This window comes from Lutjanus erythropterus, chromosome 16 (genome assembly GCF_056507025.1).
Source record: "Lutjanus erythropterus isolate fLutEry1 chromosome 16, fLutEry1.hap2, whole genome shotgun sequence".
Classification (NCBI taxonomy): domain Eukaryota; kingdom Metazoa; phylum Chordata; class Actinopteri; order Lutjaniformes; family Lutjanidae; genus Lutjanus; species Lutjanus erythropterus.
In genome coordinates this window covers 35,821,397-35,846,444 of record NC_139332.1, presented here as the reverse complement: position 1 = coordinate 35,846,444, position 25,048 = coordinate 35,821,397, and the positions used below count along the sequence as shown (strand labels likewise).

The 25,048-nt window shown below is 37.1% G+C and overlaps 3 protein-coding genes and 1 pseudogene across 6 annotated transcripts in view; 3 read left to right on the top strand and 1 right to left on the bottom strand.

Annotated features, from left to right (window-relative positions):
• col14a1b (collagen, type XIV, alpha 1b) overlaps nt 1-25,048 on the bottom strand; it is a 197,349-nt gene that overhangs the window by 42,464 nt on the left and 129,837 nt on the right. For both annotated transcript variants that reach the window (XM_084738506.1, XM_084738507.1), the window contains exons 33-36: nt 22,916-23,074; nt 20,329-20,406; nt 17,806-17,892; nt 16,541-16,594 (exon numbers count right to left, since the gene is read on the bottom strand). In XM_084738506.1, the coding sequence (XP_084594632.1) occupies nt 16,541-16,594; nt 17,806-17,892; nt 20,329-20,406; nt 22,916-23,074 (378 nt within the window). The remainder of the gene's footprint in view (nt 1-16,540; nt 16,595-17,805; nt 17,893-20,328; nt 20,407-22,915; nt 23,075-25,048) is intronic.
• Nucleotides 152-4,863, top strand: LOC146313552 (natural killer cells antigen CD94-like). Of its 2 annotated transcripts, XM_084739090.1 has the most exons (5): nt 152-457; nt 1,215-1,325; nt 2,699-2,788; nt 3,132-3,274; nt 4,503-4,863. In XM_084739090.1, the coding sequence occupies exons 1-5, from the start codon at nt 298-300 to the stop codon at nt 4,632-4,634; spliced, it is 636 nt and encodes a 211-aa protein (XP_084595216.1). In that variant the 5' UTR covers nt 152-297; the 3' UTR covers nt 4,635-4,863. The 2 variants fall into 2 exon arrangements, with proteins under 2 accessions (XP_084595216.1, XP_084595217.1); XM_084739091.1 differs by lacking the exon at nt 1,215-1,325 and having other exon boundaries at nt 153-457; nt 4,503-4,861.
• On the top strand, nt 8,594-13,186 carry LOC146313551 (C-type lectin domain family 4 member E-like; annotated as a pseudogene). The gene is made up of 6 exons (XR_014772045.1): nt 8,594-9,267; nt 10,161-10,271; nt 10,496-10,807; nt 11,613-11,756; nt 12,160-12,272; nt 12,420-13,186. The product of XR_014772045.1 is annotated as a C-type lectin domain family 4 member E-like (transcript).
• LOC146313550 (uncharacterized) lies at nt 13,541-15,349 on the top strand. Its single transcript, XM_084739399.1, has 5 exons — nt 13,541-13,900; nt 14,223-14,330; nt 14,845-14,967; nt 15,117-15,233; nt 15,327-15,349. The coding sequence occupies exons 1-5, from the start codon at nt 13,738-13,740 to the stop codon at nt 15,347-15,349; spliced, it is 534 nt and encodes a 177-aa protein (XP_084595525.1). The 5' UTR covers nt 13,541-13,737.

Here is a 25,048-nt window from a genome sequence, read left to right as displayed (position 1 = left end):
TAAGTTCATTAATAGCCATGAAAATGTAAGAATCTTTCCTTGTAACATTAAAAAATTTGCAGGATAATTTCATTTTCAATGTAACCAATCAATGTAAGATTTACATGGTGCTTCTGTGAAAAAGGCCCGTTTCAAGGAACAAACAACTGAACGTCTAAATTTAAATTAAGGGGGTGTTTCATGTGTTTGTGGCCTGTACTGCTGACACTTCCTGTGTGAAAGGTGTTCAACTCAAAAGAAGAACAGGTAGTGACACATGGTCAAGAACAGGTTTGCTTAAGTTTTCAATTGTTCAAGATGTCTGCAGATATTCTTACTGCACCAGATTTGAACTTGAATGTGAGATGTACCAGAGAAAGTGAAGAGAACAGAGGAGAGGAAGAGGAGTATCAGGTGACCTTCGATGGTATCTCAGAAGATAAGGAGCATCACGCTGATCTTAGGTCACAAAAAGCCAGTAAGTCTGAAATTATCAATATTACAAAAGTGAGAGTAATGCCAGTTTTGTGTGACGATATGAAAATGAGATACACTGTAAGACAAAATTCACAATTCATCAATTCACTGTGAGTAACCATTCACTATAGCTCATTATCTGGTGTCTCTGCTCCAAACTGGTGGAACAGCAAACTTCCTGCTGTGCAGAACGAGGTTTTTCAACTTTTCTCTTAAGAAACCTCATGTCATCATTCATGCAGTGTAATTTGGATCATGTATGTTCTGCTTGATAAAGTGATTTGACAGCTGCTAAATCATATTATTCAGTAAAAAAGCCTCCCTTCACACTCATGTTGGCAGTGATGAATTCAGAAGGGTGGGGCTGCTGCCGGCACAGCTCACAGTTTAACAACATAAGCGGCGTCATATGAACAAAATCATTAATGACGATGCTCCTCAATACTTGAGTTCTCAGATAACAACAGTCCACAGTCATCAAACCAAAACCAGGACCAGTGAGCGTTCATGTTAAGTTCGTTAGGTGAATAATGTAGCCAGAAGTTCCCTTTTTTTTTTTTTTTTTTTTTTAAGACTGGTTCCATGTCGTCTTAAATCTTCTGCTGCACATGAAGTTTTCAAATATGACAGAGGCCTGTAGAAGTCAGGTTAGGATGTTTTTATGGAACAGGGTGACATATTGAGTGTTAATGAGAATGGTGACTTAAAACTTCAAACAAGCACAATCAAATAGTTCTCTATGTATTTCTCCTCTGTAGGAAAACACACTGAAAAGAATCCTGCAGCTGTCAAAAGAATCTCATGGAAAACTACTGCAGTGGTTCTGGGAGTGATGTATCTTCTGATGCTGGCTGGAATCATCATACGATGTGAGGAATGAAGCTTTTTAATCTGATGTATCTGGACAGTTTTGTAATGTCATGTTTGAAGCATTTCTTTCTGTTAGATAACATATTTGGTGCACGTCCATGTATTCAATCAAACCTTCACGTGACTTTGTTCCTGCAATTAGTGGCGTCCACACGACTAAACTAGTCTAGTGTAGAAAGAACACTAACCTGAGTCAACACTGGCTCCTCGTTTTTCTTTTTTTTGTCTAGAAGATGAAGACAACAGAACTGAAAACACTTAAAAGACATAGTTGTGTACAATCTATATCTGCTAGGAGTGTTGAAATGAATTATTTCTAAGATGCACTGTCGTGATGCAGACGTGGACGATTCAGCATCGATCCAGTGACAGAACATTATCGATTATACTGAAGACACGTTCTGTTTTGATCTTCCAGCTGTGGCTGGACAATAAAGATCTAGAATTCAAAAAAACTTTGTGGTAGCAACCAGTGCCGTAGCAATGTTGCACTGAACTGTGGGAAAACGGGGCAAACGTAATATGGTGGAGGGGGATGAAAATCAAGAGCAAGTGATAAAAAATGCATCTAGTATTTTAAAAGTCCACATCTGGGCACATTTCAGATTTTATGAACTTGTTAGGAAACACAAACAGGACAAGACACGCTGTGTGTTAAGTCTGTCACACATGAATCAAAGACCTTAAAGGCGCCGTGCAATACGAACATGACACATTAACCCACAAAACATGACAACATCTCACTAAACGCTTCACCTTTTCAGAGCAAAAAAATCTTAATCTTAAAATCTTAAAAAATACCTGCAGTTTATCTCAGTATATAAAGTTCCAGCAGATGATGATGATAAATGTTTTCATACTCCAGTGCTTCAGGTTTCAAGGGTGGCAATTCATGGAAATATAGGTGTCGTGTGTGAAGTTAGTATTTGTGCTGAAGTTGAGATTGACTCATATGTTTTAAACAAAGTATGACAGCAGATCACTCCTTATTTATTACTTCACACTCATTAACTGTTTGAAAATGTTTTTCTTTGGTATAAAATGCAAAGAATGTACTTTCTTAAATTAGAGTAGCTTTGTGAGCAGATTTCTATCTTCATAACACAGAAGTGAAGAATAAATATGAGGACAAAAACATCCTGTGTGTGAACTTGTTAAAAAAAAAAAAAAAAAAAACAATTCCCAAAACTAACACGGTCACTTCTGCCATTCAGTTACATTAAACAGTCCACAGTGACAAATACAGGAAGTAAGACTGCATGCAGCAGAAGAGTGAATACACAGGAAGTACCTTAACTGTGTCTTTAGTTTAAAGCATAAGGAGTTAATGTTGTTGGTCTTTTCTTTTTTTTTTTGTTGTGGTTCTCCGTAGATGTTTTAGTCAGTCTGGAAAAAAATCAGCTACAGACCAGTTATGACAAACTAAGCAACAACTACACACAACTCCAGGGCAAGAATTCAGGTAAGAAAGGTTTCAAAATGAATAAATACCAAATATATGTGATCCAACGTCATATTTTCATCCTGTGTTACTGTTTTATCTGTTGCTGTTTTTCTCGAGACAAAGGGCAAAACTGAAGGTGAGAAAAGTTTGTGTTAATCGTGAATTTACAAAAAATTTACCTTTAATTTGAACAATTTCATCCAGATGAAGTTTTTTCATTTCAAGTTTTTACAGAGTTAACAGCTTGAAAGAGAGAAGTGACGGGCAGGAATTATCTTAAACTCAAAAGTGATACTTTAAGTCTTAACAATTTGATACTGAGTCACATCAAATCTCTTTTGAACTCCTGTTTGACTTTAAGAGAAGTGGTGTCCTGAGGGATGGACGAGATTTGGATGCAGTTGTTACTTTAAATCCAATGAGGAGAAAACGTGGGACGACAGCAGACGTGACTGTCAGGACAAAGGAGCAGATCTGGTGGTCATAAACAACAAACAGGAACAGGTGAGTGTGTTTGTTACAGAGTGAGTCTCATGTCTGTTACTTGTGTTTTTGACCTGCTGTCTGTTTGGTCTGACTTTGGGTTCTTCCCAAACTTCCCTGTTTCTTTTATTAATGTGCAATGACATATGTTTTTTTTAAAGCTGAGTGTGAATATTACTGTCAGGTTTCAGACGGTGTGTTTTTTAAGGCTTTGTCTGGTAACTGTAGTTTCATTTATGACTGAAGTATGTCCACATATTATTTTATAACAAAAGCAAAGGGGATGTTTTTTCTTTTGATGGAATTTGCAGGAATAGGAGAAATGATATTAATGTTAGCTTGATTTAAAGGGCCAGTGCGTAAGATTTACTCTTATTTAGTGGCAGAATACAGCAGAAATGAATATAGCATCAATAAGTATGTTTTCATGAGTGTACAATCACCTGAAAACAAGAATCGTTGTGTCTTCCTCATCTTAGATTGAGTCCTTTATATCTACAGAGGACACAGGTCCTACATGTTTCTACAGTAGCCCAAAAGGGACAAAGCAAACACTGGTTCTACATACGGCCTTGTGGTTTTGCAGCCACCTCACACATGCCTGGAGGGGGAAAGTGAAACGATTTGTAATCTGCAAGTTCACTGTGAGACGCAACAAAACCCCACAGACTGCTCCTTTAACAACTGTACCATCTTATAGGGTTTAAGATTTACACAAAACAGAAATGCTAAATATTAACATATTAAAAAAGAGGAATTTTAAAAGTTTATTTAAAGATTAAAGGTTTGTTTTTCCAGTTAAAATGCAGACTGATCAAATGAAATATTTGTACTTTCTTGCACTAAACTCACAGTTCAGTCTCTTTTCTCTGCTGGCTGTAAATTACTTTCTTCACTTTCCTTCATTACAAATATGTATTTGTGATGATGCTGTTGAGTCCAGTCAGGAGTGTGTTTCTTTTAGCTTAATGTCAAATTGACTTTGATAAAGAACAAAAACTAGTCTGACTGCTTGTCAGGATGTGATATTAACTATTGGTCCATATAAACTGCATGTTTGTATGTGTTTGTAAAGTATATTTGTGTTTACTGCGACAATCGTTGGTCTACAAGAGCAACTGAATTTCATCAGTTGTTTGATTGTTTCTGATCAGTTTTCTCTTCAGACATTTTCACAAAATGACTTTTCTATAATAGAATTACTGAATACTGAACAGAGAAATGATTATTGTCTCTTGTCAAATACTAGAAATTTCTCACTGAGCTGAATGTGGATGGAGAGTTCTGGATTGGTCTGAAGGCCACAAAGAAAAAACAGACTGCAGGAGGATGGGTTTGGGAATGGGAATGGGTGGACGGATCACCGCTGACAGGAATGTGAGACATTTTAAACTTTTTTTTGTTTCTATCACAAATCATGAAATGATGTTTTAAAAAGATGGATAAAAACAAATGAAGAAAACAATGTGCTGCTCTATCGACCAAAAACAAGAACTACAGATTATTTCAGCTTGAATTTCTAGTCTCCTCCTCTGAGCAGCCAGGGGACCGGCTGGATGAGGACTTTTGTTATCTAACATCGTGTTTTGGCCAACAAAGTAAAAACTGGATGTTAGGATGGTGATACATGAAACAACAGAGGCTCACACGCAATGCACCCTGGGACATGTAGGCAGTGTCGGCACAGTTCATGAACAGGATAACATTAACCATGAAAAATGACAAATTTACTTTTTAATCAAAATGTAAAGTCTACTGGATGAGAGGTGAGCCACTGTTTAGTCTGACGCCATCTGGGTGTGTGATGTCAGTGTACCCATAATCCCTTGTTTTTTGGGTTTGATTCCTGTAAATATAAATCTCATAAAATGCTGAAAACAGACAGATGGTATTAGTGAACACAGTTTCATCGGCAGTTCTTATAGATCATGTTGATTTACAAACATATTAATTATTATTATTAATTATTAATCAAAGATAAAATAAATATTGTAAGTGAAATTCAGCAGCTTACTTCAAATTAAAAATCCTAAAGACCTTCTGCCATGTTTAAAAGTAAAACATTTTCTTTGTCCTACAGTTTTACAGAATCAGGACTGCCACAGTACTCTGTGTACTGGTCCACAGCAGTATACTGTGATCAACAAGGACGATGGAAACAATCATGGAATTATAATTTAAAGAAGTGGATCTGTGAGAAATAGATTTCTTTCATTCTTGATGACAGAGGGGATGTATTGTTGTGATCAGCTTTGTTAAATCAGACCATTTTACATTTGTTCAGTTTTTTTTAATTCTGTCAGAAGATTCTTACAGTCGATATATAATTACATGCAAAAATCAGAGGCAGGTTCAAAAAACTTAAAGGGACAGTTCACCCAAAACTGAAAATTCAGTCATTATCTGCTCACCCTCATGTCGACTGAAGGTTTAGTTTTTTAGTCCACAAAACACTGCAGGAGTTTCACAGTAAAACAGCGCTGCAGAAAAACAAAAAGTACTGCTCGACTGGTGAAATCCAAGTCTCCTGAAGTCCCGACACGCCAAGTTGTCTTGAAAGTCCTCATTTACATCATGTTTTTAGTGTGAATCTACACTGCAGATCCTCCATCTGAACTGTGTGTGTGTGGTGTGACAGTGAGCGAATAGCATGTTGGGACTTGAAGAGAGACTTGGATTACACCAGATGAGCAGTATGGAACCATTTTATGATTTTTTTTCTTTGCTTGTTTGTTTTTTTCTATTGGAAAACTGGTCACCATTCATTTACACTGTCTGGAAGATTCTGCTGTTTTCCTGTGAAACTCCAGCAGTGTTTAGTGGAATAAAACACTAAACCCTTCATGTTTGGGTGAACTGTCCCTTTAACTTTTTTCTGGTTCACAAATCCTCAAATTTAAATGTTATAATGTTTTTATCCATTTTATTTCCATCTTGCCACATAGATAAGTCTTTATTAGAGTCAGAATTAGAATCACAGACTCACTGAAACTGGCTGGCAAAAGCAAATATTATAGTTTAGTTTGTTTTTATCCAGAGTCCGATGGTAAATCAGATTTCAATCCAACTTCGATGCTTGTTTACATTTACACTCTGGTTTTTGCTCTTCAGAAATTATCCAATCCACCCAACATGTGTGAACTGGTACAGTAGTCAGCAGTCTAAAGGCAGTACAAGTGTTTTAGTTCCATACTGTTAACCACAACATAACTACACTGGAATGAGTATGCATTGGTATTGAATAAATAAATATTGCAAAAAATGAGGCTGCATCCTGTGTCAGAGATGTGTGTGTGTGTACACTGTGTTGTCAACCATGAATGCAGCAAAGGACAAATGTGGGCAGAAATCTCTATCACTGTCTTGTGTTTTCTTCAGTTTAAAGACAAGTTTGAATGAAGTTGGGTGTTTCCTGTGTTTGTGGTCTGTCCTGCTGCCACTTCCTGTGTTACAAACGTTCAACTCAAAAGACAAACAGGCAGTGAAACCTGGTCAAGAACAGGTTCAGTTAAGCTTTCAGGTTTTCCAAGATGTCTGCACATATTCTTGATGCATCAGATTTGAACTTGAATGTGAGACGAACCAGAGACGGCCAAAAGAACAGAGGGGAGGGAGAGGAGAATCAGGTGGAGACGTCAGAGGATGACGAGCATCACGCTGATCTTTGAGCACAAAAAACAGTAAGTCTTAAATGATCAACATTGTGTGTGATGCAGAACAAAGTTTTTCTGCTTTTCAGTTACGAAGCTTGTGTCATTTGGTTTATAAGTAATATTTAGTAATTTGACAGCTAAAATGAGGAACAAACTGCAGGTGATGCAAAATAGTATTATTCATTATTTATTCATCAGGGGTGGAAGTAACAAAAATGAATTGCTAAAAAAAGGGGGTGATGAAAATGCATGTGAAATGAAAAATGGAGTGATAAATGATCAAGTGATTTGATTCATTTAAACCCTATTTGACTAAATAGGATTGCGATATGATGAAAACAGCCATGTTTCATCACATCACATCATTAAGTTTATCACTTAAGGAAAGTGACCTCAAGGGTGGAAGCAACTAAAAATAATTAAAAATAAAAAAGGCAAGAAAGATCTGAAACTATACAAGTGGAACTACAAGTCTTATCAATCTGACACTGAATGACATGAAATCTATCTTTAAAACACCTGTTCTTGACATTAAGAGAAGTGATGTCCTGCAGGATGGAAGAGATTTGGATGCAGCTGTTTCTTTAAATCCAGTGACGTGGTGTCAAAGCAGAGAGAACTGTCACGATAAAGGAGCAGATCCCGTGGTCATAAACAGAAAGAAGAACAGGGGAGCTCACATTTGTGAGCTCATTCATTGACTACTAATTCGAGTAAAGACTCTCTAACTCAACCAGACTTCACTCTGTGTACCGTGGAGACATTTGGGCCGACTTCTCTGTAGCTTTTTAAATGTGCTTCGACATACGGTTCCTTTAACGCAGTGCATATTATTTTCATATTTCAGACAGCGTGTATTTTAAGACTTCTGCAGTTTTGTTTAAAATTAAAGTATTTCCAAATACGATTTCCAGGGACTGTTTTTATTCTTTCAGTGGAAACTGAAAACTGAATGTTAATAAATTAGCACAACCAGAAATCTGATCTAACTTCTTTCATCTCGTCATGTTTCTGTAGCTGAAAATGGTGGCAGAAATAGGAGAAATTGCAAGAATGTTCAATTGATTAAAAGGTGTATTACTGAATAATGATCAGAGAAATAACTATTAAGTCTGGTCAAATAATACAGATTTCTCATTGAGCTGAATGTGGATGGAGAGTTCTGGACCGGTCTACAGGGAGGGTCTGGGAATGGACGGACGGGTCACCGCTGACAGAAACATGAGACATTTTAAAGTTTTTTTTCTATCACAAGTCACAAAAGTAAGTTTTAAAAAGGTGGATAAAAAAAATTAAAAGAGAGAATGTGGTGTTATATTGATCAAAAAAAGAACTACAGGCTATTTACACAGTCTGAAACAACAGAAGCTCAGGCACAATGCACCCTGGTACATGTAGGCAGTCCATTTACATGGACCCCAACATTAAAAATGCCAAATTTACCCTTCAATCAAAATGTACAGGCTATGGGACAGGCTGGTGGGCTGATGTAAAGAGACACTACATGCAAGGGGCCTCACAACCAGAATCTATCTGACACCATCCTGGTGTTTGAGATGAATATACCCATAATCACCATTACTGCTGAAAACAGAGACAGGATTACTGAACAAGTTTTCGTTATTTAACTTGCAGTCCTTGCATATTATGTTGATTTAAAAAGCTGAATTATTACATTAACCCTGATATTTTTGACACGACTAACAACGATTACTCATCTTAGATCTTTTCTCAACAGTTCTCCACACTGTTAGTTTCTATTGTCTGCTCTCTGTGTGCCACAAGTGCTACATGTAGCCGAGGTAATTCTAAGAATAACTGTCTGGTCACATCGCATTTCCTGTTTCAGACATCAGTGTGTTTGAAACTGTGGAGGCAACCATGAATGCAGTCGTGGGAAAATGTTTACGTGAGCACGTTACTCTGGTCTCACTTTCAGGAAACAAAAAAAACAAAACAAAAAAAAAACAGTCTATTAAATATACGATTATATTGTTTATGCGAAGGGTTTCATTATTCCAATAAACAAACCACTGAATACTAAACTTCAGGTAAAGTTTAAGTTAAGTCGGGCTGCTGATGTGTTTAGGTGCATCCGTGGTTGTGGTCTGTCCTGCTGTCATTTCCTGTGTTCAACACTGTCCAACTCAAAGACAAAGAAGCAGACAGTCAAACAGGAATAGCTTGTGTTAAGTTTTTGGTTTTTAAAAATGTCTGCAGATATTCTTGCTGCACCAGATTTAAGCTTGAATGTGAGATGTACCAGAGAAATCAAAGAGGACAGAGGAGAGGCAGAGCAAAATCAGGTGGAGATCTCAGAGGACGAAGAGCATCACGCTGATCTTGGATCACAACAAGCCAGTAAGTCTGAAATGATCAGTGGTGAAAAAGGGAAGTTGATGCCAGTTTTTATGCAGCTACATAAAAAATTCTCATTTTGAGTGAAAATTCATAATTTATCAATCATCTCACCCATGGACGTCAACTTGAGTTAAAAACAAAACATCAATGTAACGTTAAATGACATTCATATGGTGAGGAGACTAGTTAGTTATTGACTAGTTATCGCTGTACTACCCTGCAGACGCAGCGAAGGGTCTCAGTGTTTACAAGGAAAAAACTTCTGCCATCTACTTCCTGAAAACTTAGACTAAACAGCTTTTTCTGTGCAACGTTTGTTACTCTGCCACCAAAACCCGATTCAGTGGTTACATGACTGGATGTCACCGTTCTAGATCCACGGCTCAGAACCAGGGTCAGGGCACCTCTAAGGTCTGTTAGGCTGTTTTAATTTACTTTGGCCGGGCTCGTAGCTTTTCACAGCGCAGACCGACTGCTGTGAAGAATGCAGGAAGAGGTCATCATAACTCTTTTTTATCTTCAGTGACAGTGAACATAACAAACATTCTTCTAGTTGTTCTTATGCTGCAGCCTGAGCTGATCTACACACCTGCTGACTTAAGTCACTAAACTACCTGTAATGTGCTGGTGTTTCTCTCACACACCAGGAGATGCTCAGCTAGACTACGTCACATAAACACCTTGAGGGGTAACACACAGATTCAGAGCAACAAAAACACACACTGCGCCTCATAGTTTCAATCAAATATTAAAACTAACGTAGCAAACACTGTGACTGTATGTTGTGGTCCTTCGACAACGACTTTATATTTATTAGTCCACAATGGACGGGTGTTGAGTCCACAAATGACACTTCAAACAAGCACAATAAAAATGTTCTCTGTAATTTTTAGGACCACGCACTCAAAAGAATCCAGCAGTGGTCAAAAGAAGGCATTTCACAGCTCCTGCAGTGACTCTAGGTGTGATGTATCTTCCGATATTGGCTGGAGTCTTCATACGCTGTAAGGACCATTATTTCTTTTCTTTTGTTATGTCATTTTTAAGATTTTTTCTGTTAAATATCATAATAGATAGATAACATAATACAAATACGTTTTTTTTTCAAATTTGACTCTATATAGTTTTTGAGAGAGAAACAGAAAAACTGCAGCACCCGACTGACCCGTGGTCATCGTCCTCTGTGTTAAAGCAGAATGAGCTGCTGATGTTTGTGTTTTCTAACCAGATGTTTCAGTCACTCTGGAAAAAGACCAGCTGCAGACGAGTTACGACCACCTGAGCAACGACAACAGACAAATCCAGGCTACAATTTCAAGTAAGAAAGCTTTCAAAACAAACGCTGAATACAGACGATCCAAAATCAAACCGTTTATATTAAGTACAAATATTTTCATTTTGTCTCACTGTTTCGCACGTTGTTGTTTTTCTCAAGTCATGGCAGCCAACAACAGTCAGTTACAGACCAGATATGAAACGCTGAGTAAAACTCACATCCAGCTACAGACAGAAGTAAAGCAGCTGAGGGACCAAATTGAAGGTGAGAACCATTAGGACCAGTAACTTACATGATATAACTTGAATAAATAAATGTAAGATAGATGCCAGTTCACCTCCTGGATACTGCTGAGGTGAGCAAGGCACTGAACCTCTACCTGCTCCAGGTGTGTGACTGTATGTATGTGTGCAGCCCCCTCCCTCTGACATTCCTCCATTAACGCATGTCTATAGGTTCTGTTTGTGCATGTGTGTGTATTTCAGGCCCAGTGCTGACAAAGTGCTACTGAGATTAGTTAACTCTGTTTTACAACAGACACACAGTGCTGTGTTTTATTTTTTGTTTCAATTTGTGTTGATCCCACACTTTGGATATTTTTTGTCCTTCCCCCTGTGAAGTCTCTTCTCGTTTTATTGTCTTTCTCTTGTTTTACTGCATTTAAGTACAGTTATGAGCGCATTTGTTGTCATTCTGAGTAATCTTTGAGTTACTTTGGGGAAATTCACTTTCTTCATTCCACTGTTAATGTTACACAGATGCACATGTAATAAGTGGGAGAAGGTGGTGGAGGAAAGGTGCTGCCTTGAATCAGACACTCTGAGCAGTTGAGAGGTTCAGTGCATCAGCAGTGGGTGAACTGGCACCTCTCTCCATGCCAGCAGAGCAGCGGCTTATAAATGAGATAAAAACCTGAGTTTAAATGAAAGTATTTACAGAGTTAACAACCTGAAAGGGCAAAGCGGCAGGCAAGAAAAATCTTATACTACAAAGTGAAACTACAAGTCTTCAACATCTGACACTGAATGACATGAAATCTATCTTTAAAACACTTGTTATTGACTTTAAGGGAAGTGGTGTCCTGCAGGATGGAAGAGGTTTGGATGCAGTTGTTACTTTAAATCCGAGGAGAAGAAAGCAGCACTCTGAGAGCAGATACGACTGTCAGGACAAAGGAGCGGATCTGGTGGTCATAAACGACAAAGAGGAACAGGTGAGTGTGTGATCTCAGTGAGTCATGTGTTACTTGTGTTTTTGACCTGCTGTCAGATTTATTTTCCCTTCGGGGCCCAAACTGTTCACTGATTCTGATAAAGTGCCTCCAATTCAACCTGCTGTCACTCTGAGTACTGTGGTGTAATCATCTCAGGTGTAATCTAATCTAATCTAATCTAATCTAATCTAATGTGTAATCTAAGGCTTTGTTTAACATTTGTAGCTACATTGTGCTGAATGTCATCAGTTCTTTTGATCATCTGATTTCTGCAGATTGGAGGAACTGAAAAGCTGCTACAGATTTTCTTTTTCCTTGAGACGTTTTCACAAAATGACTTTCTTGCAATAGAAATACTAAAGTATGAGCTGAGAAATAACTGCTGTCTCCTGTCAAATACTAGAAATTTGTCATCAGGCTGAACATGGACGGAGACTCCTGGATTGGTCTGTGGGAGAAATGGACACCATCAGGATGGGTTTGGGACTGGGTGGACGGATCACCGCTGACAGAAATGTGAGACGTTTGAAAGGTTTTTGTTTCTAGAACAATTACATCAAAATATTAACTAGAGAGATGGGATTACAGAACAAATGGCACCAACTATTTTATATCAATGTACAACAGTTTAAGGTGTTCAAAACAGAACTGTTTGTCCTACAGGTTCTGGGCATCAAGACTGTCACAACGTTCATTACGCAAAGATGGAGCTGCCTGCTGCAATCAACAAGGACAGTGGACAAAAAGTGGATTTTATGATATTAAGAACTGGATTTGTGAGAAATAGAGATTCTTTGATGACAGATGGTGTGTATTGTTAGAATCAGCTTTGCCAAATCAGACCAATTTACATTTGATCGTTTTTGTTTTTGTTTTTTTTATTCTGCTGCACGCCAAATAACAGATCCTGAGCCCTAAAGCGCACAATCTGGTTGCAAGTCATCCGCAACTATGCGTGCACTTGCTTACTCGGTAGCCTTAGAAAAGTAAATAAATAAAACATTTTTTGATTGTCTGTATTCTGTGAGATACAGATGTCGTCACCAGCTGCTAATTTTCACCTGTCAGAGTAAAACATGTACAGAGGTTCATGTCTGAGCCTGTGTGATGTGCAACTGTCCAACTTCCATGAAAACGATCGCAGTTCATGTCCCTCACCCTGTCAATAATTGCTGGCCTCTGCCATGATAAGGACATTTCTTAACCAAGGTCCAATCTAGACTTCATTTCAAATGTCTCATATCTGGATCAAATGCAGATGTAATTTAAAACACTTTTGTTTACATGTCTTTTAGAGACGTCATAAATCTCACTGCTACAGAATCAGTTTTCATTTTCAAGAGATAAATGCAGATCAGTAAAACTGCAGTTAAACTACTACTACTACTGCAAAATTCATTTGTCTGTTGTACTTGTTTTAAGAAGAAAAACCTGTACCTGCCTACTTGTTTCCTTTGAAATCAGGACCCAGCGAGCTGAAACCCTGAACTCAACCCTCAGATCTGTATCTGCCCACGAGCCTGTAAGCTTATGAATCTTCACTTTGTAAATAAATAACTGAACTCTTCCTTTCTGCCTGGACTGTCTCCATTTATGTCCCTCCCCTACTTCATCACAGTCATTATTAGATTTGGTTGGGTTAGATCTGATAATAATGTCACTGCTGCCAAAGGTCAGAGTGAAGCAGAGGTGAGTTTAAGACACAGTTGCAAACAGACAATCGTTATCGGTGGAAAGTTTTCTTTTTACCCCTTTAAAAACTTGTTCCTTGTCTCTTTACGTAACAGTGAAGATTCAAGTGTAAATGTTCACATCACACTGTTCAAAATAGCTGATATGGTTTGACAACATGTGTTGATTGTATCTGTATTTGTGGTTTGACTTGCAAGTACTTTCTCTGATTCTCAGTTTCAAAGCTGACACACTCACAAGAGACAAAGTGAAGAACAGGATCAATTTCTTTCATGTCCTTTGAGCTCTCATGATGTCTACAGACATTCAAAAACCACACGTGAGTTTGAATGTGTGTAAGAGCAGAGAAGACAAGAAGGACAAAGGAAAAAAAGAGGAGAGTCAGGTGGAGATCTACGACAACAAAGACATTTTTCAGCAAAGACGTACTGATCCTGGGTCCTATAAAGTCCGTAAGTATAAAATAACAACTAGATTTTGTAAAATGAAATCCAAGATGTTCTGCACATAATGAATCCCGAGTAATGGATGCTTTTTCCATTTCACCAGAATATAATCAGTCAGAGATAACTTTAACAAATGTTTATGGACTGGTCTGTGCTGTGGACTGAAGATTGGAGATGTTAAGACGTAATTTAGTGCCACTTGAGTTAAAATGTCAGAGTTCTTACTGAGCAGATGAGCGCACTTAAAGGATGAAATTATCCATAATTTCAAAAGGCCGCTTCAAACATAATTTATGAAAATATGTTTCGATTTACTTTGTCTCTGTAGGACCAGGCAGGCACAACGATCTTTCAGCTGTCCACAGAAGCTGTTTCTCTGCTGCGAGCGTTCTGGGAGTTCTGTACCTTCTGATTCTGGCCGGGACCTTCATGTGCTGTGAGGATTTACTTGTCATTCTGTAACAGCATGTCAGGTTCTATTTTGTTCTGCACTAGTCTGGTAATTTCCTGATACGGGGACACAGAACAGAGGCTGTTTAAAGTGAGTTCTGCATCAAAATCTTTGCAAGTTTGTTAACTTTGTCAACAAGAACAAATTAAATACTTGTGGCAAATGTCAGCAACAGTGGGGGAACTCAAAATGTAAATACAAGTCTCCAACAAGTAGATGCATTTAAACCAGCACCAAAAATGACTGTTCAATGTGGCTTAATGTTATTCTCAAACTATTCACAGCTGCTTTATACCCACACACACTTTCACACACATCAGACCCTTCAGTTATAACTGACTTTCCAGAAGCATGAAGTTTGAAGCAAAGTGCAAAAATACTCTTATATTGAAGCCAAATTGCACCAGAAAATGGTTTTTCTAAAAGTCAAGTTAAGTAATTTGATGATTTTATGTTTTCAATCTTTTTTTTTTTTTTGGTTTGTTTCTGTTCTCACCAGATATTTTAGCCACGTTGGACAAACAAAATTTGCTGACAGAAAGAGACCAGCTCAATGTCAGTCTGAACCAGGCACAAACCAGAATCCTCAATCTGACTGAAGAGAGAGACCAGCTACAGGCCGGTAAGACAACCTGAGAAAAAACACAACAGCCAGTCAGAAGGAGAGAAAAACAGGCTGACGGTTGTGTTTGAGTGTTTGTTAAAAGAACACTTTTTTCTCAGGTCTTGTAACTCTGACATTAACTTGACCTTTTTTTTCTTTGGTGACAGAAAAAGAGCAGCTTAATATCAGTCTGAACCGGGCAAAAAACAGAGTCATCCAACTCACTGCAGAGAGAGACAAGTTACAGAGCCTATATCCTGGATGTGAACACTGCTTACCATGGCGTAAGCTACCATTCATGCTTGTTGAAAAACAGATCTCTTAGTTTTGTTAATTAAACATTAACCTGACTTTTTTGCTCTTTTCTTCTAATTTAGGGGGATGTAGAGTGGGTATGTAGACAGAACTGTCCTTTCTGTTAACCCTTCTGGATCAATGAAGCAAAGCCTGTGAGGGAATTCAGGCAGTCAGCTTGAGTTGACCGCTCCTCTCACGTGGTTTACTCTTCTCACTCCAACACGGTATATTCAACGCCTCATTTTCATCCTGTTGGTGACCTGAACCGTCAGTCCTCCGCTCGCTCTCGTTCACCTGACGATCAGCCATCACTTGCTGCTGCTTCATACAGCGTCTCAGAGGGCCCACGTCCTCCCCAGCATCCACCTGCAGGCTCTGAGTCCATATTCCTCAACAGGTGAAGTTAGTGTCCCTCAGTCTAAATGTACAAACGCTGAATAGTGAGACAGAGATCCACACACCTGACATGTGAATCTTTCTCTTTCTGATCAGGTATTTATTTGTGATCCATCCCACTGTGTATAGGGATTTGCATGTCTGTTTTATTGTTTTTACTGACTCTGCATTTTAATCTGCGTATGTTTAGTGTCACTCTGTCATTGTGTTTATGGTTTAAATACGACCGGCCAAAGAAGTGCAGATGAAAATATACCAGACGGCAACATTCACACAGTCACCTACAAATATACAGTCATGATCAATTCTGTTTGATGCATATTTTGGCAGAAATAAACTGATGCCTCTTAGTGTTTAAGCATCATATGCAATAGTCTAAGTATCTTCTTTCACAACCTTTAAAGGAGCAACACGTAGTAACAGCACTTCCAAAAATGAGTACAGCAGTCCAAACGGTGAGTCGGAGCCATAGACTGTATTTTAAATAGATTGAATCCTTATTTAATAAAGAAGGGGAAAAAGTAAAAACAGTGACAAGAAAGATAGTAAGCACCTACCTTTTCTGGTTTGTGGAAACAATTTTTGTGTTTTTCAAAAAAGTATTGAATTTTAACATGTTACTTGTCTAATTTGTTGATTTGTTTTATGAAATACTGTTTTCTGCATGTTTTTTTGTTGTTGTTTAGTTTCATCTGAAATGTTAAACATTATATCACTGTTTTTTCTCAAGGCAACTTAAGGTCATGTAAGATAGCAGAAAGTTATCACTTCCTGTTTTCTCTGTATATGACTGTCACATTGCTACTTTTCTCAGAACATGTGTCAAAAAAAAAAAAAAAAAAAAAGCAGAAAACTTGAGTGACAGTCATGACTTGTTATCAGTGTCAACAGGACTCACCACCGGGCCCGGCTCTCCACGATCACCTCTGGCTCCTCTGATTCCCGGGCCTCCCTGTTTGAAACAAACAAACAGCAGGACTTGATTAGACGTTCAGAAATAACACATTAAAAGTCTCACACCGGAGACGTGTTCACTGTGTCCAGGGCTTGACAACTGTCCCAAAATCTTCTTTTTACTGTCCCAGATTTAACAACCACTGTCCAAAACTGAGTTATTTCTTTCATTCTACACAATAAATATAATAATTCAACTTCACTGACTCACTGTGATCCTCCATGTAAGTTCTGTTAGTTGTTTACTTCTATCTGAATAAAAAATTATCAGCCTCGGTGTATGACCTCAGTCAGTTTTCATTATTCTCTAAACCTGTTTTAGATATTTTCTGGTATATGGTAATGGAAATTTACATGAACACACTTAGAACATAACTCAAGATAAACACTATACAACAGGATACTAGACAACAAGAACACATGCATGTGAAATAATGGTCAGACTTACTATAACAGCATTTTAAAAAGACATAAGTTGTGATTTGTATCAAATTAGACTTAAAAAAAATAAATGTAGACAGTATTTCTTCCCTACTTAGGCACCATACATGTAATGGCACAATAAAAAATTGTATTTTGTATCAAATTACAAAAATACCAGAAATAATATATCCTTATTAGACTGTTTATTAGACCGTTACTACACTTTCTTAGATGATGACTAAGGACATATTACAACAGACCTTTACTGAAGCTTAAGTGTATTATTTCCCACTAGATCTTTCTTAGACTTATTAGAAAGATCACTGAACTAAAGTGAAATCACCAATCTCCAGTTTATTTTGTCTGTCCACACTTATTCTAAAATAAAACTACACTGAATGAAATAACTCCAACTGTGCATGAAGCATGAGCCATGATGGTGATTTTGTGACTGCATGTGTGAATGTGTGGTACAGTGTGTGTGTGTGTGTGTGTGTGTGTGTGTGTGTGTGTGTGTGTGTGTGTGTGTGTGTGTGTGTGTGCCCCACTGTTGCTCTCTGCAGCTGCAAAATGCATCATATATACAGGCACATTATTTCCTGATATAAAAACGTGACAGTGTGCATCGTGCAGCTGCAAGACGGATCCACATTTCATTCAGTTTTCATCATGTCTGATGAAAATATTTACTTCACATGGTTCATTTGTAATATGATCCAAATGCAGTGTCACTGTCTGATTCATGAGTGGGTGTGTAAGTATTTGATGTAGCTGTGTGCGGCTCACTGGTGGTCCAGCAGGGCCGGGGGGGCCTTTGCTGTCCTGGGTGCAGGTGCAGGCTTTGGGCATGGCCGGGCAGTCTACCTCCTTCCTCTGGATGACCACAGCACGATGAGGGTGACACGAGGACGAAAAAAAAAAAAAAGAAGATATGGCAATGACTTGTCATGATTAGTGATAAAGTAAAGCAGGCAGTGGGAGTGGGACTTATTGATCCCTATAAAATGTGAAGCCTCTGACTTTTCCATATTAATGTCGCTCTGTATTTCAGTTCACAGTGAAAGATATTAATGTTTCTCCTTTACTTCATAAACATCTTGTTGCACAGGAAATATCTATAATGGTTTTATTGGTTTGAGGTTTTTATTTCCACTTATTAGTGAGAACGATTAAAGATAAAATGCTCTCATGCAACAGCATGCAGATAAACCTCTATAACTTTAACTATGAAAGCTACAAACTCTTATAGTCCTATACCTCACATTTATCATATTACATTTATCAAAGATTACATATTACATTTATCAAAGATTACATATTACATTTATCAAAGATTACATATTACATTTATCAAAGATTACATATTACTTTGCAAGTTTAAAAAAAAGGGATAAACAAAATGTCAAAGTTTTAAAAAGTTTTTGCAAGACATCCTAACACACACAGTAATTACCAGAGTGGACAGCACTTTATTTAAAGGTGTGTGCATGACACTGTTATAACCATGATACATCATGGACATATAAGAGTAGCTATGAATGTTTATGACTGTTGTCATTAAGTATCAATCAATCAGTTACGTCATTTTTAATGCAAAGTCGAGATGTTTGATATGTCTTTGTTATGACAACTTTGTGGCTTAAAACTATGTTAAACTATAATATGAAGTTTTGACATTGGCTGTCATGAGAGCATTATAACAGTGTCATGAATAATTTCATTGACTACTATTACAGTGTTACATATTGGGCTTATAATTAGGCTGTAAATATATGTATGTCATTATAAACACATTTAAAAGGCCAGTTATAGTCATTTATACACCACTGTAGTTCAGGTCAAGAAAAATATTTATATCACAGTTATAATGCTCTCATGACTGACAGTGTCAAAACCAACCACATATGACAGTTTAATGTCATGTTAACACATGAGTCTAAATCTGTGTTTGCATGTCTGATTATTAGGCCTGCAATGGCATGTTTATGTCAGGTTATACAGGCTGTCTTTGTTGATGTTAAGCTGTCATAAGAAAGACACTTTTGTCATATTAAAAGATCCAGTCTGTTGGCAGAATGGGGCAGAAACAGAATGAAGTATGTTTTCATTGGTGTGTAATCACATGAAAGCGAATATTGTCATGTTCTCTTTACCTCAGACCTTTATATCCTCCTTTATATCTACAGAGAGACAAACTGTCGGTGTCTGTATATTATCTCTATGTGTGATTTGGTTTAAGAGGTCGTTCAGAGAAATAGTAGTTTTGGGGGATTTTACTGTTTTTCTTCTTTCCCAGAATCAGAAACCATTAAATTAAAGATTTGGGAAAAAGATCTGGAGATGGTTTTACATAAAAATATCTGGTTAAATGTGTAAAATGATGCTTTTTCCATTTACAAGTAACAATTATCTAGGAAACTATTTTTAAGTTCATCCATAAATTCTACCTCACTCCCATAAAAATCAATAAGATTTCCAAAGATAACACAGCTGACTGTCTGAGATGCAGAACTGAGGAATAAACATTCATCTGTAGGTTTTGTCAACGTCATCTGTTAAAAAGTTTCAAGAATTCATTCACTACTTTAGTCCTGAAAATAAAAATTAATTAAATCCATGTTTGTATTTATTAATTGATAGGCCAGATTTCTAATTAGATCTAAATAAAATGTAGAATATTAATTATTGTAACACATTTTGAAAAAGAAATGCATACTTTTATTTTTGGAAAAATTAATCCACGCCTGCTTTTCAGATATTTTTGGACCAATTATCACAATTCTTTCCATTAGAGGGACCAAACTTAGAAAAAAAATAATTGGGGACATTTTTTCAAGAACTTTGGTCCCTCCTGAATTTATTCACTTTTCGAGAAACGGCCTCAGACATTTTCTGGACTGTTTGGGACCTGGACATCACGGCCCAGAGACTTTATATTCACCATAAATGACTATGAAGTGATCGTTATCATGAATTTTGTCATTGCTTTTGTCCCGTGTTTATTGATTTATTTAAAATTTTGTTTTGTTTTGTTTCATGCAGATCTAAATTTACTTTTTTGTTACTGTTTTTTCTTTTCTTTATTTTCTCTTTTGCTAGGTATTTGGAATCTGGAGGATTACTGTTTTCATAGAGACAGGTGTCATGTCATGGTTATGACAGTGCCATGTCAGTCTTATGCACAACCCTTCAAATAAAGTGTTACCCAAACAGACACTGAATTATTCAACATCAACATCTACTCCGAGCACAGAAGGGGAACAAACTGGAGTAAAGACAGATTTAAAGAAAAATGAACTTTGACCTCACCAGACCGGGAAGTTCGCAGCACTTGTCTCTGTTGGCCCATGAAGTGCTGCAGACGATGTCAAAGATCTGGAGCTGGAACTGCAGACGAGGAAAACACAACAACTTTAAACGACAAAGTTGACTGTAAAGTGTGTAAAACTCCCACGAAGCGTGAGAAATAGTTCAGTCATGCAGTTAAATAAAGCAACAAAGGGGAAGAGTTGTCCTCCAAAATGATCTTATTCAGGGTTTGTTTGTTTTTAGTTTAACTCTCTCTAAGCAGTTAAACTTAAACAGGGATAGATTTATATAATGAGCTGACTGAACATTAATGCTTTCAGAAACTAAAGGTGTCATGTGTAAAACCAAGTGTGATGGGAATCAATAGGTGGAATTTAAATCAAAATATATGCAGAGAATTTGAAATGGTGTTTTTATTAGCAGAAACCAAATCGCTGATGATCTCTGAAACTGCTTCAAATCTCTGGATGTCTCAAGGTATTTTAGTGCTGAGCAAATAAGAATTTGAATTATAACCGTCTCTAATGCCAAAAAAAGAGATTACCTCAGGTTTAACTCAGCTTTCCTTTGAACCCTTTTCTAAAGGCCTGTGTTTTCAGTTTGTCTAATTAGGCATGGTGAATTCTGAGGTATAAAATTAGAGTATTACTCAGGGCCTTCCTATGATTCATGGGGTTTAAAACACAGTGGGACATTATAAGCCTCATCTTGCACTATAGAAATATTCACAGAGCCAAAGTAAAAAGGAGAAAACATGCAGCTGCTCCTGGAGGCAGATGTATGAAAACCGTTAGTCCTTCAAGAGAAGCTAAATGTGTGATTCTGCTTTTTTTTAAATCAAGAACCTTGTTGTACTGTGAGGTTTCCTGTTAATGTGCTCACAAAGTGTACAATCAATAAAAAGAAAGGATTAGCAGCTGGGTTAACAGCCTCTTCAAGGTGGTTATGTAGCCTCAGATCAGCAGTTTGCTTTCTTCTGCGCTCAGCTGCTCAGTTTTGGCCACTCACACTGCGAGCGGAGGAGAAAAATTACACTGCCGGCGATTATTTGACACACAAGTGGAATTCTTCAGCTTCGGAGAAAAGTCAATGTCAAGGGTTTTCTCTTCAAAGGGATCTCAAACCAATCAGACACAAAGTCTGCCACTCTGCTCCTTCTGGATCAGAGTGGCTGGAAATTGATTTGTTTGCATTCATAAAGCTGCTGAAGGAAATGGCTCCACTTTGATAACAAAAAAATTAAATAGATGAAACGTCTGCAACAGCATAAAATCAAACACACTAAAATTCATGAAGTTACAAAGGAGACTGAGAGAATATCAGTGTTTTATCAGAGAGAGTTTATCTGGCAGTTTTCTGCAATTTAGTGAAATTTACTAATCAGTTAATTATTGGTTACGTCTCTCAAAAATAACTGAATTACTGCTTATAAATAGAAATAAGTTGCTAGGAAAAGTACCTTTTGTATTACTTTTAATACTTGTAATTCACTTCTTCAATACACTTATTAATGCACACAGCTTTGTATTTCTGTGGCACAGAGTGGGAAAAAACTTGTCAAATTTGATCTCTCACTGTTCCCATGATCATTGACAGGAGTTATTGATACTCCTGAACACTAGAGGGCAGCAACGACTAGAACGGATGTAACGATACGTTCAACTCACGATTCGATATGATATACGATACTGGATGATTTTTTCTTTTTTTTTTTTAACAGAATGACCTTGCGGACAAATTATGACTGAAAAATATTCCTGTAATTATTTCAAGTCTGAGGTTGGGTGTAGCTGCAAAACACAAACTATACAATGAATGTATATTTAATATATATATATATATATATATATATATATATATATATATATATATATATATATATATATATATATATATATACACATATATATATATAGATATAGATACATATTTATATATATACATATATATATATATATATATATATATATATATATATATATATATATATACATATATATATATATTTAAGCTTTTATGCGTTTTAAAAAAGGGCAGTCATTAACATGTGGCTAAATGAGACCATGGAGGTTGTCTGGGACATTAAACGTCATCAAACCGAACACAAGTCACTTTGTGGTGGTGATGCTGAAGTCATGTCACCACGGTGGGGCTCATTTGTAGCTGCAGCATTAGATTTTTACTTCTGGCGATTGAATTTCTGCTTCAGAACTTGTGAGTATCATTAACTTTTGTTTGCCACAGTTTATTTTCTGCACAAATAAAAGTCCAATAAAAAAAATATCAACTTATAGCAGAGGAACCCAGAGCAGGGCTCAGTTATTAGGACTGCCCTGTCGCCCGGGGCAAGTAAAACACCAATCATGCCATGCCAATCAAACAAATCTGGCAACTCACTTTTTTTAAAGCCAAGATACCAGAGAGTAAACCTCAATCATGTGAATCTGATCGTTTCTCAGTCAACTGGGCTGTTTCTGGGCTTTCACTGTCATGTGAATATGTAGCTGTGTGTGTGTTTATATTAGTGTGTGTGTGTGTGTGTGTGTGTGTGTGTGTGTGTGTGTGCGTGTGTGTGTGCTCTACTCACCGGTGCAGAGTTGTCCTTGTTCCCTCTGGAGCGGACCATCCTGCCCAGGACTTCCAGTCCATCTATGGTGATGTTTCCCGCTGCGTTGATGGATTTCTCGGCCACCATCTTGCAGTCGATCACCACTCTGGCGCTCGTCTTGCTGATCGCAATGTGGAGCTGCAAGAGAGAAAACATCCGAAATGTTCACTCAGTCACTTCACCACTTCTTTAAACTTTAAACAGTAGACTCTACTGCAGGAAGAAAGTATTTCCCACATGAAACTGCTCACAACTATGGATTATCTCGAGTAACTGGTTCATGGTTTTTAAAAAAGAGACACTGTTTTTGATTTGTTTTTTTTAATCAAATGTTTTATTTATTTATCTCTGTTTTATTTTTTACTGTTTAGTGTTCAGTGTCCACAGATGATGATATTCTATAAAATGATAGAGACTGCAGGATGCTGATCACTAACACCCTGGATACTCTGTGACAGTGAGCTCAGTTTCCACATCAGTAATCAGATGTTACAGTTCAACAATTTGATTTCTCCTTAGGTTCATTTTCTGTTGGTGTTCAGACTGAGATTTAGTTTTTTTTTTTTTTTCTCACGCAGAGATAAACTAAAGAGACATCTCTGGATCTGACCTGCAACCAAATGAAGAGTTTCACACTCATCATTTACAGGTTTCTTACACCTGTATTTAAGTTCTACTGGAGAAATTACTTATTTAATAAAGCAACAAAAATACTTTATATATTTATGAAGATGATTGAAATATTCATATGATATGAAATACTTATGTTAAATAGTAATAATAATAATAATAATAATAATAATAATAATAATAATAATAATAATAATAATAATAATAAGTTGTAAGAAGTAACATTAATGGCAGTATTCATTTTTAAAGGAGTCTATAACCTGACAGGCCATGTGGTCTGTTACACCAAACACAATCAGCCTTGAAAAATGTTTAGAAAAGTTTTCTTTCAGAAATTATAACTTTAACCAAACAGATCGTGTGTCTCCCTCCTCATGCAGCATGAATCATCAACAGCTTCAAATCTTCACTCAGAAAAAGACAAACTCTGAAATACCATTGAAGAGAGAATATCTACAAACAATTTATATTATTTATACATTTTTTTATTATTATTATTGTTTATTGTTGGGCCAGATACTGACATATAGGTGATATATGACCATATATATATGTGATTAAAAAAAAAAAAAAACACATAATCAAACCTACGTCACCCAAATATTTTGACTTTATTGGAAATTTAAAGATGATCCACCAGAACCTAAACGTTAAAAAACTGCTCTGACCATTTTTTCATCAATTAACAATGGCAAGCTGGTTAAAACTGGCTGTGGGTTTATTGTTGTGGTTTATAATTTTTACTTCAATTTAGATTACAGTGTTTTTATTAGTGTGGCTGCAGTAAAAACACCTGAAACTTTGGAGGTTAAAATAAAAGTAGTCGTGGCGACTTATTCTAAAGCAGCAAAGCCAACAATAAAGCATGCCGACTTGTGTGTGTGTGTGTGTGTGTGTGTGTGTGTGTGTGTGTGTGTGTGTGTGTGTGTGTGTGTGTGTAAATACAGACTGTCCCACCGACCTGCATTAGTGCTGCAGAACTGTAATATAAATGTGTGAAGCAGCGCTGCCATATCAGTCTAAAAACCTTGCTGAAGGAAATTTCTCCACTTTGTCATATTTCGAAGATGTCAGCTTTTCAGGAACTAAAGAATTATGACAGCCGGAGACATTCGGAGTTTATCTAATAAATGTGAAAAGTGTTAGAAAAGCTGAGGAAACGCTGAACTTTAGTAACCCACAGGGGACCATTAAACCTTAGAAAGTTAGCTAAGACATGACAATTGCTAAAGTTGTGTGTTTCTACAGATCTTCAGGTTGGCAGTGCAGGTCCTGGTCCTCCAGCATTATAAAATCACACACACATGCACACACACACACAGAGCTACCAGAACAAAAGGTTAAAAGGTAAGCAGGATAAGCTCTGCTGACAGCAAGCAGACAGAAGTGACTGCAGATCAGTCAGTGAGTCCCTGAGCGCTGACACACTGACACTAACACAACATGACTGAGAGCAGGTTCAGGCTCAGGGCACGACTCAGC